Here is a 20,799-nt window from a genome sequence, read left to right on the forward strand (position 1 = left end):
CAACACTTGTAACAGGACTTCAAAAGGATTTACCTTTTCTGTGGTGACCTTTGAGAGATCCTTGTAGAGAAGCTTACGAATATATTCCTGCAAGGGAGGACGTTTTTTCTTCACAGTTTTTTCAGCTGGAGGGGGATTACAGTAGTAGTAGGCATTTTCCACCATTGTAACATATCGGGCATCAAGATGCATTGCTTGTTTCTTTCTCATCATTTGTTCCTGGAAATAAATGCAAACGATCAGCTAGAGATACTGCCATTTTCAAGAGAAAACCTTTCATATTTAAGTTTGGGACTAAGGAAATATAAAAGGTTGCAAAAAAACAAGTTGAAACGTTGGCTGGAGAAAGGAAAGAACAAAGCACATATATGGTTCTGTGCTGATATTTACATGGTCATTTTTCTTTACATGCTCTATTTTTATAAAAGATAACCACAAAAAAAGTTACTGAGAAGTTATTTACTGTCTAACTTGAATTTTAAATGCTGATGTTTAGTTCAATAAGATATTTTGAACAGGGTGGCTCGTCTCATTAACCACATCTAACGTAAAGTCTAATGTAAAGTTGCTGAAATACGGATTTCTTGACACATAGTGCATCAACATGAAAGTGCCAAACTACTTTATACAGCAATGTGCAACTCCAGAAGGTTTATAGTGATGGTTTCACAGGAATTTTTCTTATTGGCAATACAATGGCATTTTTCTTATTATTTGCTTCATTGTTACTGTTTACCAAAGCAGTATAGATTGCACAGAAAACAATACCTACCATAAAGGAACGTTTCAGAAAAAAAAAAAACAACAGTCATAAAAGTTAGAGCTTACTACATTAGTCAACACTAATTACTCTGTTTAATTGTCAAGATTGCCCTCGTTTTCCTCACTGAACACCATCTTTTCTCTGTATTTCATTTTGGATACATACTTCAAGATTTATTTGGTGGGTTTTTAAAGGTTTCCTGGATCTAAGAATTCTGTACAAGAACAAGCGGTATTCAAAGCTGCTGATTTTTACAGCTAAAGATGTGAGCTTAATTTCATTACAAAACACTTCCATATACACGTGCATGCACAGATTTTTTATGTACATCAGCTGATACATTCTAAACCACTCCAAGGTGGTTCAACAGGGAAAAAAAGCTGCACGGACTTGGACTTCATTATTCAATAGAGGTTGCTTATTCAGTAATTCACAGCAAACATAAGCCAAACTAAGGTGCAAATACTATTTATTACTGCATACAATTGCTTTATTGGATTGTATGAATTGATATAAAAACAATGTCAAGAATTTAAACCTTCTTTGATGAAGCAGCACAATTTGTCATGTTGGTGAACTTTCTACTGAGCTTGAATAAATTCAAACTTCTTTTACAAGGTAGTGACTCAGTTAAACTGAAATGCAAAGGTACTCAAACAGCTCCTTAGCCTTGAGTTTCAGCCAGTACCTCAACGAGGAAGAATAACTTTGGGTAACACAGTAACACAACAAATAAGGTAATTTTCCTAGATTGCCTGCATCTGTTGCCTGGGAGGTCTCCATGTGACACAAACCCTAATGCACTTCATTTTTAACCTTTTCCATGACACAAATGGCCTCTCCTTTGGTTCTCTGAGTGTTCCTTTCGAAATGGGAAATTCCTGTCAAGTAGTAGCAAATTTACCCATGTTTTGCTAAAGTGCTGTGCATCTACTATCGAGAAGGTAAATTGTTTTACGTTTTTACGTGCTGTTTACACTTAGTAGGGAAAAAACAGTTACAGCAGAAAGTTCCAAAACCTTATTGCATCACGCTAGTATCATTTTGCAAATCTTTTTGGCCTTTTCTAGATGCATCAGGAGAAAACATGGCAAATGTTATAAGACAGAAAAGCTGTGTTGTACTACAAGCTGAACACTGAAGTGGGGCTAAGTAAAGCATGAGAGAAGACAGCAGACGGGCTTGAAAGGAAGATTTAAAAAAAATACATCATTTGTGTATTTTGTGTTATAAAGAGTTGTATGTTACATTGTAAATAAAAAGTTTTAATTAAAATGTCTATCCACAGGAGACACTATATATACACACTACCCCAAATCTTAAAAATCACTGTAATTTATTATTTTTTTTGAGCAATCCCAATTCAAACTCTTAAGTGAATGGCATTACTCCTAGTCTCTATTAAAAGTCACCACCATTTTAATGAACTGTGTTTGTGCATTTTCATTTATGGCATCGAGTCAGATAGACACACATGGCAGTAACAATACTCTCTGTACAGCAACAAAAACCTTGACTCACTTCAGAAGAAAAAAGCTTGAACACTTAAGACTGTAGGTATTTGCTAATTAATTTTGGGTTTTCACTTCATTAGGATAAAATGAAATTTTAGCTAAAGAACAGAAGCACTACTTTTGAAGATTTTTTTTTCTCTTTTTCTTTTAATAAAAAGGGACAGATCACAAGCAACGTTAAACTGCTAAAGGTAAAACAATAAAAGAGCTTTTACTTTCAGGGCCAGCCACGAAACATCCCTACATATTGCAGAGTCATTCCCAAAAGAAAATCTGGCCAAAATCATGTTAATAGTCTTGCTCCTGCCATCAAATAAAAATAAGATTAAGATTTTACATAGTGAAAAATAATTATTTTTTTTCCGTGCAACTCAAAAAACAAAAGAAGTCACCAAGTAAAACAAAACAAGCACAAAAAGCCCAATTCAGAGAAGTATTTCAGCACGACTGACAGTTAACCTTTCTGATTGTAACAAGTCACTGAAACTGTTCAGCTCTTACCAGTACCATAAGCCTACGATCCAATCTGTAAAACAGTATTTAAGTCAAAGTTTCTGTAGTTTTTCTATAGCACCTTTCACACCTTAAGTAGTAGGGATTCCAAACATATTTGTCATCCTATCTTTTCCTGGTTCCTCATGCATTAGAGACGGAAATTTACTGGAAACCTTAGGAGGCTTTATACTTCCATTATTAAAACAGTAATTGCTGACTGTTGGCTGTGTTCTTATACCCCTGGATGTACACTACACATGACTTCGTTATGAAGACAAATCATATTTTTATGGTGCATAAATTTTTTAAAAAGTCAATTAGGTGAAGAAGCTGTGGTAAAGATGTTAATTCTTTCTAACTTCTAAAATTTTTATTAACTACAAAAATGCCAGCAAAAACTGAAGCATCTTTTGAAGATAACAGAACAGCGTTTTCGTGGAAAAAATACTTAGTTATGGAAAGGAATATACTTAACAATAAAACACAGCAGCCGGCAAATCTTTAGAAAATTGAAGCATTCAAGCCTCCTTTCAAGGTACAAAGCACTCTACAGCAAAGACTTGCAGTTAATTTGTCCACCTCTTTCCTCTTATGACAGCACCACAGCAATAAACGGTATGACATTCAAAGAGGCTCAGAAAGAAACAGCACTTTTATGGAAAATAAATCGTATTGCAATATACCCAAGTGCACAACAATTGCTGCCCTATTAACTCCACAGAACAGGCAGGGAGGCTGCAGATTCAAGAAAAAGACCCACCACGTGTAAGCCTGTGCTTCGGTAAGGATGGAGATGTGTACGGAAGACAGACAGTGATATTTCACAGCTTTTAAGAGCTGTACCTCTACAATGAGATTCTGGACGCTTAAACCATTCATTTCCTTCATGGAATCACAGAGTGGCTGAGGTTGTAAGGGACCTCTGGAGATCATCCACTCCAAAGCCCTGCTCAAGCAGGGTCACCTAGAGCACGTTGCCCAGTGTCATGTCCAGGTGGGTTTTGAATCTCTCCAGAGAAGCAGACTCTGCAGCCTCTCTGGGCAGCCTGTGCCAGTGCTCTGTCATTCACTGTAAAAATTTTCTTGATATTTAGATAGAACTTCCTGTGTTTGTGCCCGTTGCCTCTCATGCTGTCACTGGGCACCACACTGAAAGGAGTCTTGCCCTGTCATCTTGACACCCTGCCTTAAGATATCTATGTACACTGATAAGATCCCCTCTCAGTCTTCTCTTCTCCAGTAAAACAGGCCCAGCTCCCTCAGCCTCTCCTCATAAGAGAGAAGCTTCATCATTCTCGTAGCCCTCTGCAGGACTCTCTCCAGGAGCTCCAGGTCTCTCTTGTAGTAAGAAACCCAGAACTGGGCACAATGCTCCCCGGGTGTGGCCTCACCAGGGCTGAGGGGCAGGATCACCACCATGAACCTGACGGCAACGCTCTTCCTAAAGCACCCTAGGATACCCCTGGTCTTCTCAGCCACAAGGGCACACTGCTGGCTCCCTTCCAGGAGTGCAAGCCGTGTCCACTGCCACTCCACACCCAGCAACTACTTTCCCTACTGAAGATACACATCTATATTGTCACAAGGCACAGATTTGAAGGTCAGAAGGGAACATTAAAGCATCTAGTCAGACTTCTAATAAAAAAGTGGTTTAGTAGTTGGCCTGCATCTGCTTAAGCTGCTTCTAATTGAATGCAATTTCCCATTACTAGTACCTACCTCTGAAGCACTTCTTCAATCACGTTTGACTCAGTAACTTACCTTGGATAAAACATTTTAAGATCATCTCTCAAGCCAGGAAACATTATTCAGGGCTCAAATTCATACACTGAGATACCCAAAGCTAATCCCTGTTCTTTTTAAATCTTTGCTAGTGCTTATCTAGACAAAGATAGCACTTCCATTTTCACTTTAATTACCATCAATCTCTATTTGTAAAATCCCTTCCTCTAGAGTCTTCAAAAACTTTTTCTTCAAATTTAGTTCCCCCGATTGTTACTCAAGGCACAGAAACCAGCTGTTTCCACAACTGTCTTCACCTCCAGTTGAAGTATCTTCTCTTGTTCTATTTGTTAATACTATTCCCTCAAATATTATCAAACACTTTATTTGTAGTTCAAGCACAATAGCTTTTTCCTTTGGGAACTTAATCCTTTATTCACATTTTCTTTTAAGTCATGAACAGATTTACTGATCAACTGGAGTCCTCCAGAACACGCTCAGAAATCTGTTCTCACAGGAGGTGCAGTCTGAGCTGAGGCAACACTGAACAGGCTATAAATAACAAAAGATACAAGCCCACAGGACTTAAAAAGGCTGATACCACCAAAGCAGACTAGAATATATGTTACACCAGTCCATCTCAATCCTATTCCACAAGGATACAAGATTTCAGAAAGACTGATTTATTTTCCTCTCATACTCAGCCCTGTTTTTATTAAAAGAGTTCAGGAAGTTATCCTCCTCAAGCAGTCAGGATAAAACTGAATTAAAGTTTTCACTTACTTGTACCCAAACACTGCAACTCACAATGAAGGTTAGTTGCAATCACTGTTAAGGTCAGACCACAGCACAAAGCCAGGAAAAAAGAATTGGTTTAATTCAGTACATGACAACCCTTCTGCCCATAAGACAACAGGCTTTTCTCTTACCAAAAGAACGCTGGTTCTCAAGTGAGATTCTGGTGACCTAAAGAGGAATCTGCCACAAGTTTCCAACAGAGTACATGCCATCTCAATGTGGTGATGAGAGAAGTCTGACAGAAGCATCTGGAATACATTTATATAAAGCCACAAATGTTTAACATGTTTTTCAACCGCAGAAAACAGTAACTTAACTACCAGACTTTAGACTACAGTGGTGTTCCATTCTTTTCTTTCTTTAAAGAAAAATGCATATTAATTTCACTGTTCGTATGTCAACAAAACTAAAAAAATCACCTCATTAAAAAAAGTATAATAAGAACAGTCAAGAGCCAAATTTTAGACTCCGTTTATCCGAAAAATAGGATGTTTCCTAAGCCTAGCACAAAAAAAGACTACAATATGAAAACAAGCATTATAATCTCTTCCTTATCCTTTCCAACTGCTTTATCTGCTCTGAAATTTGTGCCGCCACACTGGAAAGTCACCAAATAACGTTGCACAGACATACAATAACATCAAAGCAAGCCTAATTTTGTTTCACTGTTTAAGTTAAGCAACAACTAAATATTAATGGAGATTTGCATTTTACAGTATTTTATAGATGATAGAAAAAATTATGAGTGAGCATAACTTTTAAGAATTCAGCTTGAACACCTAATGGCCTATGAATAGAAGCTATTTCCACAGGAAGTGATCTTAATGCAAGTCTTCAACTACCTTCTATAAAAAGCCTTTTTATTTTTTTAGAACCCATTTTTAATTTGGGACTTGATATTAAAAAGTAACTTGGAATATTTATTAGTGTACAATTTGAGATGACATTGCCTAGAGATTAATGTTTCCCAAAGGTTGATTTTGTTTCTCAATGAACAGAAGTAGTTGCTACACTGGCACCCTCTCCTTGCTATTCACCAAAAAGTTTTCTGCCTCTCCCTTACTGTTTTGCCTGTAAAAACATTAGTTTAAATCAACTTAATGAAAAGAAAAGCTCACTTCCAGCTTCATAACAGGGCAGATGTGAAAGAGGCAATGTTTATCACTAGTTTCTGAAGAAATTTATTAGCAATTTGGTTACATTCGATGGTGGAAGTATATCTTAAAGTGTCCCTACCATCAGAAAATGAGAACGCTCCAATTTCTAGACTGGCTATAAAAGTGTCCTCATACACAGTAACAACAGACATCAAGGTTTAAAGCATCCTGTGCAGTGAATTAATGCAGACCATCATCAGTACATATCCAAAGTGAAATATGATAGGGATACGTTATCAGCATATACAGTAGCATACAACTATCAACACCAACCTTTAAACAGTGGAGAGTATCATTTTTGGAGAACATCTTAAACTTGGTAAGCTCACCAATAAATCTCACAGTTTTATTCTTTGTTTCAATGTTGATCTGGTCCTTTTTTCTTACCTAAAAGAAAGAAAAACAAACACAAGCATTTGATTTTAGGCTGTCAAAAATACCAACTTGTTATAAAGCAAGCATCCTTAATAAGCATGGGAATTTAGAAGTGTTTGATATTTGTTCAGTTTCTTATGCTCTATCTTCACCTATCCTTAGGCTCTCAGGTTTCCTAAAAGTCTCTCTACCTCTACAACATGTGTTTACGGCAAGTTTCGAATTTCTTACCCTGCAACACCCCCACAGTTCTTTAACATTCTAGTATTTATAGGCAGACAACAATGCCATCTCCTCTGGGCATGGTGAAGTAGTGGTTAGGTATTCTAGATTCTATTACTTTTTGATTCAGAAAGTAGTCACCATCCAAATAAGACCACTTGTATAAACCTCTAAGGAGATACTGAACACTGACAGCTTTTCCAAGTCTGTTTTAACAAAGAACAGACTTCTTTGTTGCTATTTTTCACTTGGTTGGTTGTTTTGTTTTTAATTAGGTACCCAAAAACTTAATGAAAAGCACAAATTTATCCCTAGTTCTAAAAATAACCATACTGAGCAAGACACAAAATTATACTTCTCCACAATAAAAGTGACTTTTGCTAAGAACAAAAAGAGTTAGCTTCAAGTATTTAAGAATTCGGTGAATAATTCATATCTATTTTAATGACAATATTAGGAAAAATGTTGAAATCTGTGCCATAAAACTCAGAAAATAGTGAAAAACTCATCACTGTGCAACATAACTAATTCTGTTACAAAACTTAGAACGCAGTGAAAGGAACAACAATGAAAAATACGTCTGTGAGGAATGAAAGCTATGTTTGATAAAAACTATAAAAATGAAAGCTTTAGAATTAAGCGCTATATTACAATAGTAACCTCATACTGGGGTCTTGTTAGAATTGGTCAGTTCTCATTCTCAAAGTTACTAATTTATAGTAAGCTAACACTTTCAGTTGGAACACAGTTTCTGATTTTTGCAATTTAATTGTTACACAGCTCATTTTTATTGTTATTTAACACAGGAAATTAAGGATGACACTACAAGCAACGCATATATGTACAGTCATTTGATAAGTCAAAAAAATTTAAAATATACAAATCTATCATTCAATATCAGATCTGTTCAGCTGACAGATAACTACTCTAAATTGAGTCAACTGAACTTCAGAATTACCATCTACATAGTATTAAGCATTTTTCCCCAAAAAATGATGATTAACATATTAATTTGAAAGCAAAAAACTAAACCAACAAAACATACATGAAATCTGAAATCCCCTTTCAGCATGGAACAAAGATCCTCTGCTACATCAGACATACAGGGATGCAACGTGGCAACCAGCCTTGCATAGAACGGTAGCAAATCCAACCTGCAAACAGAGGTTACACACAGAGTGAGATGATAAAATAGACAAAGCTGATTTATGTTAGAGAGAAAAAAGTGTGTCTACAAGTAGTGCTACCATTTTACTTGTGGAAAAGAATGAATGTGCATATACTGATGGAATTGCATACAAGCAATTTTACTGGCTCACGCTTCAGATTGCGGAATCGTTTAAAAATAATACAAAATGGTGTACTACCACATCCTAATAGAAGACCTCAGAGTTGATTCACTTTCAAAATTATTGCCTTAAGTGAAATGGCAAACACCATCTTACCTGTGGAATTCAACCTATTGCCCTTAAGAAATTCTAGATACAAGGAATATTCAGATCCCTTTCAATATGCAAAATGACAAATTCGTACAAAATTCCTATTGGGGGTGAAGGGGCAAGTAAAAATGCCTCTACTTTTAAGGTAGTGAACTAGTAAATTACTGTAGTACAGTTATTACATAGAGGAAAGCTCAGTAGATGACGTGAAGTTGCAACCCTTCTCCAAAACCCTCAGCTAGGATTCCCACAGACGGCAATATTTCAGAATTCAAGAACTTACTTTCTTTAATCTTTCCTTAATTATATTCCTTCATAACATGTTTCCCCTTAGGAAATTTTGGCATGCAACTTATGTTCTCCTAAGTTTGTATTTAGTCTGTGATGGGAAGAAAATCTATTTGCAAGAATGGGATATGTGCCCTTAAACCTAGTTCATGGCACTGCCAACAACAGTCAGAATATAAGAGCTGCTTCACATCTCTCTGCATATACCGCTTTTTACACACAGACAAACCAAATGCGCAAGTCTCATACTTTCACCACCTTATTTTCAGAACGTAAGTTAACACTGTAAAGAGGAGATGAACTCTAGAACATGCCTTCTTTAATATAAGTGGAAAGAAACATCTTAACTTTGCATATTTAAAGTGAGAAATTGTCTGTAAAGAAAAAAAATCAATCTTGAGTTTATATTTTATGAAGTATTAAGGTTTTTCTTATTGCTGGGGAAAAGGAAAAAATGGTGCCAAGAAAACCTAAAAGCACAAGCAGTACACAGATCTTGCCCTGTAACAAAGTGGAACTGGATTCAGCAAGAGCATCAAGACAAAAACCCAAAAGCAAAGCATACACAAAGGAGAAGCAAAGCAATGCCACTGGAGCACATTTCTCAGATGTTTAACATCCACAAACAGACATAGGGATAGTTACATATTTAAGTTGTGGAACAGAAGCATTAGCTTTGCATTTTCAAGTAGTATATTCTAAGTGGCCTCCTGACAATGCATATAACTCCTGGTGAAACATTACAGGTACCCCAGTTACCTATTTAACAGTTTTATGCTCCTGTTAATCAATAACTGTACCAGTATTTACATTTGTCAAGCTTGTTGGAACATACAGTCAAGGATGACTAGCCACAGCAAATTACTACTGCTTTTAAGCATTTAGTCATTAACTCACAGAGAAGTGAAAGTCTCGTTATTTCATCCACATGCACGAGCTAAATTAAGAGGACTCTGGCTCATTTGAGGGAGTGTATTTTAATTGAGGGGATTTCTGTGTGACATCTCTTTAAAAAAAAAAAAAAGAGTAGAAGAAAGTTTTACTTTCATCTGAGCAAATACCTGCCTGCTGAGAGCTAATAACTTCACCTCTGTAAACTGAACATACCTGAGGGAAAATTAAGCCTTACAGTGCATTGTTGTTGTTCCATCACAGAACACAAAAGGTTTCTTCATGGTGAAGAATACTGAGACTGGGTATTTCTAAACAGGTGAAATATAATAAGGAAAAGCCTTGGGTCAACTACTGCGAAACCGGCTATCAGAGATTGAATCTGTTCACTTGCTCATTCAGGAGACAAAAAAAAGTCAGTGTTCAGAAGCGGAGAGACTGCAATACCGGTGGCACCACCTACTGGTACCTGTATTTAGGTAACCTGTTTTCTGCAAAAGCATTTCTTTTCCTTGAGGAAGAGGTGCAGAAACTTCAAGAAAACAACCAAAACCAAAACCCACCACCAAGACCACAAAGCCCACAAACAGTACCACTTTCTCTTCTTGTTCTCTTCTTCCACGTTATGAAGAGAGATCTAGCATCAGGAACGAGTTGCACCCTGACTATGAACTAACATATGAGAAACTGCTACATTTATGACTGTTTTCATTTTTACTGCTTATCTTGACTGAAATCTAGTCACCTCTGGCCCACAGGGCCACATGAAATCTATGAAATATCTAAGAGGTCATCTTTTTTGTAGAATTTCAAATGTAAATTTATGAACAACATAAAGACTTCATTCAATTAAAGCCTGTAATTACAATCTCTTTAAAACTGATGCCTCCAAAGTTTTACTAAAAAGGGTGAAAGTAACATTTTGTACATTCGGTAATTGAGATTCTACTACAAAGCTTAAAGAACGAAGCAATAGTGCATGGCAGAACTCCTGCCTCGTAAGCACAATTGTAACGCAGTTAAATGACATGTACTTGTATGTCTTGAACAGCTACAAACCGCCTCCTGCACTACTCAGTGGGAAGAAACTGATGCTACTGGAATTTTCACACTATCAGATGAGAACTTTTTGATTTTGTTTTTTAGCCTTGGAATAAATTCCTTATCTTATGCAGATCTCTCAATTTTATCCTCAAATGAAAGAGGCCACTGAAGCACTGTTAAGCCAAAGTTCAATTGAACAAAAGAGGTCTTGTTAATGAAGATTCTCAAGATAAGAAGCTGAAAAGTTACATATAAAAGAGGTTTACATATTTGAGTCAAAATGCTCAGAACTATTTAACGCTCATGAAGCAGTTAACTTCTGAATTAAGAACAGCCAGTGATGATACTAAAAATTTCCATATGATGAACAGAGATCTTGGCTTAGTGAACATTCAACTTCCTAGGTCACCATATATAGGAATGAAATGGAAAAAATATCAAGAGATTAGAAAACAAAACCATGCTTGCTTACTTACTGTTTAGCATTGCCTAGAAGTGTTTAAAAGCTCGTTTTGGGCTTTAAATTGTAAGCTTCATATTGAGGTAACAAAAATTTCAACAAGACTGCAGTATACAAACAATTATGTATGGCTGTCTAGGAAAATAATTCAGATATAGCAAAGAACTACACACAAATCCCCTAAAACCGCAAACAGTATGGTCAAATCACTGTACTGTCACTTTAGTACAAGCCATATAGTCCTAAATTACAATGTTAATATTTAGTAAAAATCAATCCTTCAACAAAAATCTGAAAGAAAATTTTATACCAGCATTGAAGAAAATCTTTATTAAAGGCTTTCTGTTCTGGTGGTTTAAGAGGTTCAAATTGCAGTTGAAAGTTGAAGTGTGATCCACTCATAAGCATTCAACAAAGCAGTGTAATGACGGTTATTCTGACACTAATCTACAGATAGCTGAGGAAAAATTACCTTCCTTTTTTTGCCAAATTAAGTTTGCTGTCTTGAAGAACCCTGCATTTGTCCCAACCTACCCAAGCCTATGGGGAGCAAGAAAGCTACCTAGCAGAACTACACAATAATGAAACTTTAAAGAAGTATCTGCACTACTCCTCAAACGTTCCCCCGCCAAAGTTTTGTAATTTCTTGATACAATTATCATGTCTGCATATTTCCTAAAACTACAATCTCTCAAGAGAACAAACGGAAGTTACTGAGCTATTGAAATATCTTATTATGGCTGCCAACGTAATCGCCAGGTTTACACTATATTATTTAATATGCTTGTAGACTAAACACATTTGGAAAATATACTGCTTTATCCATATTCTACAAGGACACTTTTCCTCTGAACCTTTTAAAAAAAATCAAGAACTTCGCTGCAACAAGCTTTCTGACATTGCTTCTCCAACATTATCCTGGAGGCATGTTACAGAAACTCCTGGAATTACTAAAAATTACTATGCAACAACAGAAGGTAAAGAGATGTCAGCATGACTCAGTGAAGAGCTACACAAAGACAGACTGTTAATATGAACATTTGAAGCAGTATTACCTATTTTTTCTAAACTAATTTGTAGCATTTTACAGTAACCTGTACCGTATGCTATTAAGACAAACCTGGAGTTTTTTCACAAGGATTACAAACATTGATTTCAAGACAGAAAGCAGAACTGTTCCTTTACCGTGCACACTAATAAAGCTAACAAATATTAGGGTCAATTGCCCTTTAAATCTGTCTGCGCCTATGAGGCAGTTCAGCTGGTATTTTCACTGCAACTGTTTGTGGTTCAAAACAAAAAGCTCAGTCAACATCCCGTCTTGTTCCTCCTGTTTAGTAGCCCAGAGATGGGCATTAATAACGCAGGCAAAAGAACAGGGAGATGTATACAACTGGCCTGATCTTACAGTGGGAGGCTGGACTACTTATTCATGTTATTCCTGCAGAGGGTCTCAAGAGCACACAGCAGAAAAAGGCATTAAAAGATAAGAATTTCACGTAAAATATTAATATTTCTTAACATTAATATTTATAATTTAAGAACAATGGCAAGAAGATCAGCTGACCCAGTTGTTTCCATAATAGTCCCAGCTATTAGAGAACAAAACTGTCAAGAAGGTAACAGCTCTTGGAGCCAACCACGCCACCTTTACTCATCTATTGAGTTCCTACAATTTTTTATTTTTAATAATTACTTTCCAAATAAATTTGTGGGATAACAAAGCAACCACTGGTAAGACAATGAATGAACACTCAGTATGTTTTTGCCCCACAGTGTTAAGAGGGAATGGAATAAAAGTAGTGTGAAATATAACAGGAAATCCAAGACGATGATGAAACATTCGGAACTAAAGGCAGCATCAAAACAACCTCTGTAGAGAAACAGGACAAGGTGGAGCAAGAAAAGTGACTCCTCCATAATTGCACTTACATAAGCTGCACCTATTTAAGGTAGAAGTTAAGAGTAAAGAAATATTATTCTAATGAATTTAACGATTTTATCTCAATGTTTTCCTTGATTTCTGTAAGTAAGGATCTTCCTGCAAACGCCTATCTTATACAAAGATACATCCAAGAAAAAAATGCCAAAATTCTTCATGGACAAATCTACATGGAGGGAAGAGGTCATTCACAAACTGTTGTGTTTGATTCCTCTAAGCTGGCTGGCTTCAAACCAAGTCTGTTCCAGAAGTTAAATGGCTATAATGGTTATGTATTATACCAGAATTAACAAATTACAAGAAATCTTCCTTCCTAAACTACTTTGTGTATTTTTATATAAGAGCCTGTCAATAATTAGAGCACAAGTTCTCCAACACATCCTCCTCCCTTTGATAAGTTTCACTGTTACTTGCATGGTTAAAAAACCACAAAAGTCATGAGAAGATCCACTATAAATGCACAAGCACCAAACAAGAGAAGCTATCTAAACAAATTCTATAATGATATGGCAAAATATTTTGGTGAATTGTTCATTAATCTTAAATATTTCTGTGGTGCTCTACCATAAAATCACTCCAGAAGAGCACATCAGGAGTAAACATAGCCAAAAAATGACTTGGAATGTGCAATGGCTTTCATTAATTTAAACAGTTAAAAAAAATTTTTATGTTAAAAAAATATTTATGTTATATAATAATAAATAATATTTATGTTAAGTAACTAAAGAGTGGATCCAGATTTCTTGCCTCCAGTTCTTACCTTTGCCTAGGAACTATGAAAAGGGCTCTCACTAGTTTTCTTCTGTTGGCTTTTGTATTCATATTCATGCAAAAATCCATGGCTGCCTATAAAGAGAAAAGTCAAAATAATACTTCACCTTTAAATAACGGGGTGGTCTTTTTTTTTTTAATATATATATATATATATATATATATATTATGCAGTGTAGCATGCTTTTTCATTTACAGAACCATGCTTGTTACATGCAACTGTTTTAAAAACAAAAATAAACAAAAATCTCCATTTCTGTCTTGAACAGACATAGTTGGAAAACACGTACATTTACAAGAATACAGACCAATTCTTCAGATCAACACAAAGAAGCAGCTTCAGATAGAAGAGGAGTAATTTGTCAGGGAGTTAATGGAAGGAGAAAAGACAGGTCTACCTCTTTTAGAGCAAATATAAGAGAATGGGCAGATGAAACCAATGATATTTAGGCAACAGCTTACTAAATGGGAGAAGAATATTTCCACCAGGTTAAAAATGAATGCAGCTACTGCTAGACTCCAAAGCTTCAGTTTTTATTACCAATCAATCTGATGTATCATTATATGATTTTAAGAGAAGAAAAAAAAAAAAAACTATGACTATACCTTGTCTATGAGGTCTCTGTTGACACAGTTTGGAAGCTGCTGAAGAAAAGCATCTACTATAAGTTTTAAATGAGATCCAGTACTGGCTTCTTCATCTTCTTGTTCTAACAGAGTGAAATAAACAAGCAGGACACATTTTTAAGCTACAAAATATAGTGATTTACTAACACATTCTCCAAGCTCAGTACATTTGTAATGGTCAATAGTTAAATATTTAACTACAGATTCTACAGATTCCAAAAAATGAGACAAAGACGAACACAAGAATTAATTTTTAATGACCAAAATATAAATCCATTGACTGATACACTCATTGTTTATGCCAACAATTGTCCAAAAGATCACCTTTAAAACTTATCTTCCTATTGATGAATTCATAATAAATGAATGAACAATGAATCAAATGTTCCCTACCTCCTAATTTATACTGTTGGGAGCAACAACAAGTACATATTCCTAGAAAACTAGGTAATTTCTTTAGGCAATAAAATGAAGACCATAAGAAAGCCTGGATGTGGGGGAAAACAGTACAGCAAAAACTTACTGCAATCATAGATTTTACTTTTTATGCATGTTTCCCTGAATGAAAAATAGATTTTTTTTTTTTGAGCAAGAAAAAAACATTAAGGCCATCTGAGACTGCAAAAGCTAGAGCAGGCCAACTTTATTCCTCCACCTATACAGAAACCAGAGTACAGAACCACAAAGTGCCAAAGATGGAGGTTTGATCTTGCAGCAGTTGCAAGGCAAGCGACAACTTGTTTTTCAAGCAAATGGCTCAGTGTATTTTGCAACAGGAAACAGTGACAGTGATCTGTATCTACTGATCGAGTCAGGAACACTACTGAAGTGAAAGAACACAGGACAACTTTACCACTGAAATTCAAGTTTTCTGACATCAACTGATCTCACCAGACCAATTCCCCTACAGCTACCCTCTAATTGCAGAAAAGTGGTATGCTTCAAAAAAAAAAAAATCCAGATTTTTATTGAAGTCCTAGAGAAGAGTCTAGTTTGCTCTTTAGCACAATATGAGCCAGAACAATGAGTTGGAACAAACCCTTGAAAGAACCCTTCCTTGGCCAAAGTGATGCAAAAGAACACTGCTTTCTGAAAAAGGGAACACGTGAATTTGTCTCCTTTCAGTTCAAGGACTTCCAGCAATAACATGAGTGCACAGGAGGTACTTCAGAGGAAAACAGAGACATACAGACTTCAAAAAGCAGAGCATGGGTGGGGGGAGAAATCACATGCAAAAAAAAAAAAAACAACCTACAAAATACCCAATAAAGTTCTTTATCTTACTGTGTAGGCTGTAAAGACAAACTAGCAGAGACTGAAGCTCCTTTTTCAAGTTACTGAAAGGCAAAGAGAAAACTAAGATGCTGCGTTGTAAGATGTTTTTTCTTGTTTTTGGAAATGAATGGGAATTGAGCTTAGGTAGACAAAAAATAAGAATTGTTCCAAGGAATATTTTCAGCTACCTCATCTTAAAGATGCTAGAGATTAAAGCAGCTGCCATTGACTCTTCTCTTCCACAGAGAATCAGAAGTTGCAAGAACAAGAGAAGGGTTCATTAAGAAAGGAGGGGGAAAAAAAAGAAAAAAATGAAGATTTTCCAGATGCTCAGACAAGAGGTCTCTCAAGTTTTAATGTTTAATGGAACTCTGACTCTCATGACACAGAGTTCACTAGGATGAATGCAGTAGAGCTCTTGATCCAGAAAGATTTTACTAGCAAGTTTTTAAAGATATATATTTTTCCTTCTAGACACTTACAGCTATACTTTCCTGTCTCCTTTGAATGGTCCTATCTTCCCCTTCTCCCACTACTGCTGTTTGTTGCCTCATTTCACTTTTCTGTTCAAACTGATTCTGTGCTCTTAAAGTAAGAGTCCTCACCCATCCAGTCACTTTTCAAGATAATCTTTCAGAAGGCCCTAATACCACACAATTTCAAGATTTCCCAAATATATCTATTCCTTCACTAGTTTCCCCCCCCAACTGTAGAATCTACAGATATTCTCACATCATATTTCTGCATTTCTTTCTCATTGCAGTACCTGTTTACATTCTAAGTGGAAAGGATCTTTTGTAGTACCTTAAGTATGACTTAAGACTGAAATAATGATAATCAAGAATTTGACAGCGATAGGAAAAGGTCAGGGCTTCCTTCTTTAGGGCAAACAACTATTCTAAGTATGCAATTAATGCAAAAAAAGGGTTCTGCTCTTGTTTCTCACTTTGATCCTATGAGTTCCGGTCTCTCATTACCACATTTTAAGATTGTGCACAGAATGTAGTCTCACAAGTCATCCAGTTCCACAAGGTATTTTAATGAGTGTGTGAATATACATAATTTTAATTCCTGCTCTTCCGATAGGAGCTTTCCCAGCTCTCTTAACAGCGTAGCAAGTAACAGGGTCGAGAATTAGCACTCACCTTTCTACATGTTCTCTCTGTTGCTGACTAACCTTACAAAAACTAAGGCTAGATTACATGTATTAACACCAGAGTGCCCCTGCTCCCAATACCCTTGACATTTTCCACCCGGGCCATTCCTCACTTAACATCTTTGTCTCCATTCACACATCTTCATTTTTTCCCATTTTCTCTTCTCTTTTAAAAACAACCTCAAAACTCACTTCTTTCAGCTTGTTTTCCGTCACTACTGTCAGCTCCGGTGCTATCTGCTCCCTCTCTCTTGCCTGAGCATATTGAAAATAAGAAAATTAAGATTCACTCAAAGTTAACATAATAGAGAAACAAAATAAATTACCTGAATTCCTGGTAAACAATCCTCTTCAACTAGCAACATCAACTTTCCTCTTATATGTCATATCTTAAATTTATCTGACAATAGACCCCAACTTTGTGGAAGTGCAGAAATAAGCATAGAAGTGCTGTGAAGGATGCTAGACCAGGACAAATTTGCTTGGAAAATGCACGCTTTGGAAAAGCGCCTCATCTCCCTCGTATTTGGGCATGGAAGATAAGACTGAAGAGAAGCTAGCCACCAGAAGGAAATGCAGAAGTAACAAAAGACACACAGTATTAACTGACTGGACTGTCTACCTTACTTATCCTATTTTCCTTCATTTTTTCCCCTTTAATTTAGCTTATTGCCTTTGGCGATAAAACCCACGCTCCCAGATTATCACAATTAGAGCCACTTTTCTTCACCTCAGACCTTTTATTTAAGATCCTGCTATACCTCGTATCATTTCTTTTTATACTGAAAGGCATAACTTCAGCCAAGAACACTTCTGTTTTTAAGCGTCATAATACAATGGTTTCATTCTTTGCTGGCTTTGCGCAAAATATTACTAACTTACTCAGATACAGATGCACAAAATTCAGTAAGTATGAAAATTTAGAGCTATATTTTGTAGCTGAAGGACACCTAGTTTTCCTTAATTTCAAACTTAAATAAATGTTACTCGGGAGAGATGGAAAAAATCTACCTATTCACTAAATGGAAACATCAGAGCTTGAAACATCTAAGTTCAGATTTCTCTTAAGTCTGCATATCTGCATACCTACTAAGAGCATCAGAATGCCACAAAAAAAAAATCACTGCTTCTTTACATGTTTTGAGTAACAATATATGCTGCTAACTTTTCAGCCCAGTTTTCTAGCAGAAAAAGAATTCAGTGGTCACATTTATTTTCCTTTCCATCATTAACCTCTGAAGCCACCTGTCAGTGACAGAAATTTGACAAAGGTACAGGATTTGCCAGGAGACTTATTTTCCATGTTTCATGAAAGAAAACTAATGAGCAAAGACAATCATGAAGCAGCAGTTCTCCACTAAGAAAAAGCCTACGTTGTGAGCCAAATCACTTTACTTTCACATGGAAGAAAGTAAAAGACTTTCTTTAAGGGTTGGCTGTTCAACGATAAAAATAAGTTTAATTCTAGAAGATTTTAGACTAACCTTTCAGATGAGAGTATACTTAATGCTCAGTCAACTGCTTCTTTACAAACAGGAACTAGTATTGATGGTTAGTATTTCTAACACGACAAAACACGTGTCAGCTTTCTTGTTACAATCAGCAGCACCATCAGTCCCTTCAGTGCCACTGTACATACTTACTCAAGCCAGCACTGCATGCCCTAGGAACTAGAACTGTTCAAAGACTGCATCTTCTATTTCTCACCCCACTTCCTGTTTTGCCTCCCTCACTTCTAGCATCTTGCTGTCACATACTTGGCTTTGCCTTTACATTTGGGGTAGGCTTTATCCTCCTATCACGTCAAGGCTTCCTTCAAAAATGACAAGATGGAAATATCCACATTCCTTTGTATGTCCACTGACTCAGTATTTTTGAGCTATCTAGCAAGCTATGAGCAATCCCGAATGAACTGCTTCTAAGAGCACTGAACTGATTCCAGGAGACCGTCTGTGTATCTCCTTTTAGGAAGCTGGAACCAAGGCTCCTAACTGTTTTGAGATTCTTGACCAGATCATAACTCACTAAAGGTGAAGGTCCTGCAGCTTATTACAAACTTAGTATCTTAACCAGTTTAATAAGCTGATCGTGTGACTACTCAGAAGAGCAGAAAAGAAGAGAAATTGATTCCAAAGAAGAGGGTATGGCTTAGGAAAACACTAAGGAAGTATTATACAGAATTACACTGACCATTTTTCTTCCAGGAGTTTGAAACAGTCCAACTCTAGAGCTGTTTTATCTCATTTCTTTGAACTTGTGAGGCTTCATAAACAAGGCAGGAAACAACAAAACACCTAAACCAATTATTTTTACCTTGTTCATCAAGAAGCTTTTTTGTAAGATCTTCCGCCTCATCTCCACAGTCTAATTCCAGGGGATCATCATTAATATCCAAGTTCTCCAGCTCCAATTCCAAATCCTCACTCCCAGGTGCATCCTTATTATCTTTGGCATCTTTGGAATCTATTTAAAAATAGAAATACTAAGTGATTAGATACATGTAGTCATGATTAGAATACAGGTAGCCTCATGTTGGTACTTTTACGTTGGTACTTTTACGTTTCTTCACCCCATTCCTTTTAACGAGACTACCTACTTCTTGAGCCTATGCCATCTCACCTGCTAGGTATCAGTGCTTTGACCATCCTTCATCTGGCTTTACCTGCATACTTGAAAACTGCAATTATCTATCCAGAGTGGGCTCTGATAAGAACTGCCAGCAGTTTTACTGCTTTGATATGTTCTGAACTATACCTGAAACTTCAATGGATGACGCACACACATTCAAACAGAACAAGATGTTTGGAATTGTAGCCATCTAAATCCAAAAACTTCGGAAAAAGGTCAAACCATCAGATGGAAAATACAAGCAAAACAATCTTGCATGCTGGCAAGGTCAGATAGAAAGACGGTATTCATTCGCTGGGTTTTTGGAGGATAAAGTGCAAACATTATTCAAAAAGAGACAGGTACAAACTCTAACTTAGAGTTTGCACTGCATATTCTTCATACCACACCTGATAACAAAATTGACAAAGTAAGGTAAGAGAGAAAGTGCTTTACGCAGCTCAACAAAAAGCAACTTAAAAGTGAATACAAAAATCAGAACTGCAAGAAGATACTTCAAAATGGATGTGCTACGTAGAAGACCAACTCATCTTACAATCATTACTCCTGGAGGGGAGGCGAGGGAAATCTCCGAATCTCTAGAAGAAGATTCAGAAAGGAATAGCTACTATTTTTCTTGGACAATAAAACTAGTCCAATCTTTTTCCAAAAGATTGCTGTCTACAACATTTTGCAATCCTTTCAGGCCTCGTTCAGGCATCACTTGCAGATTATGCTTCATGAAAAGTATTTTTTTAATGGTATTTACCTTGAAAATCTTTTCAAACAAAACTATGACAAATTCGAAATAACACAAAAGTGATACAAAAATAGACTCAAAGCAGGCATCCTATTTCAAATCACAGACTCAACTCACTTTTGAATAGGCCTCAAAGGTCTCTAGTTCAATCCTCTGCTCAAAGTTGGTTTGACTACAGCATTCACCCAATTGTTCAGGGATTTTTTTTCTAGTTGTCTTGAAGATCTCTTGAAACAGATTCCCATCTTCCTGGGCAACCTGCTCCAACAACTCTTTACCCTCACATGGAACTTTTAGAAAGCAGAAATTCCAAAGACTTTCGTGAGCTAGAAAGCTGAAGTTCCACTCCCACCCACTGACCTACCATACATTTATCAGACACTACGTAGCCTGTGTCTTTGTTTAATTCCCCAATGCCAAAGCAGTGCTCTTATCTAAATGTGCATCTTCTATTACGCTTTGAGCCAGCGATCACAAATATCACTTTTGTCCC

General features: G+C 36.4%; 1 protein-coding gene across 5 annotated transcripts in view; it reads right to left on the reverse strand.

The window, feature by feature from the left end:
* UPF2 (UPF2 regulator of nonsense mediated mRNA decay) overlaps positions 1 to 20,799 on the reverse strand; it is a 63,455-nt gene that overhangs the window by 28,454 nt on the left and 14,202 nt on the right. For 3 of the 5 annotated variants that reach the window (XM_035549500.2, XM_035549501.2, XM_050708265.1), the window contains exons 6-13: positions 19,253 to 19,402; positions 17,132 to 17,194; positions 14,488 to 14,591; positions 13,871 to 13,956; positions 8,092 to 8,200; positions 6,723 to 6,836; positions 5,424 to 5,540; positions 34 to 219 (exon numbers count right to left, since the gene is read on the reverse strand). In XM_035549500.2, the coding sequence (XP_035405393.1) occupies positions 34 to 219; positions 5,424 to 5,540; positions 6,723 to 6,836; positions 8,092 to 8,200; positions 13,871 to 13,956; positions 14,488 to 14,591; positions 17,132 to 17,194; positions 19,253 to 19,402 (929 nt within the window). The remainder of the gene's footprint in view (positions 1 to 33; positions 220 to 5,423; positions 5,541 to 6,722; positions 6,837 to 8,091; positions 8,201 to 13,870; positions 13,957 to 14,487; positions 14,592 to 17,131; positions 17,195 to 19,252; positions 19,403 to 20,799) is intronic. The other 2 variants (XM_035549506.2, XM_050708266.1) reach the window with 1 other exon arrangement.

The sequence above is a fragment of the Cygnus atratus genome, chromosome 1 (genome assembly GCF_013377495.2).
Source record: "Cygnus atratus isolate AKBS03 ecotype Queensland, Australia chromosome 1, CAtr_DNAZoo_HiC_assembly, whole genome shotgun sequence".
NCBI lineage: Eukaryota > Metazoa > Chordata > Aves > Anseriformes > Anatidae > Cygnus > Cygnus atratus.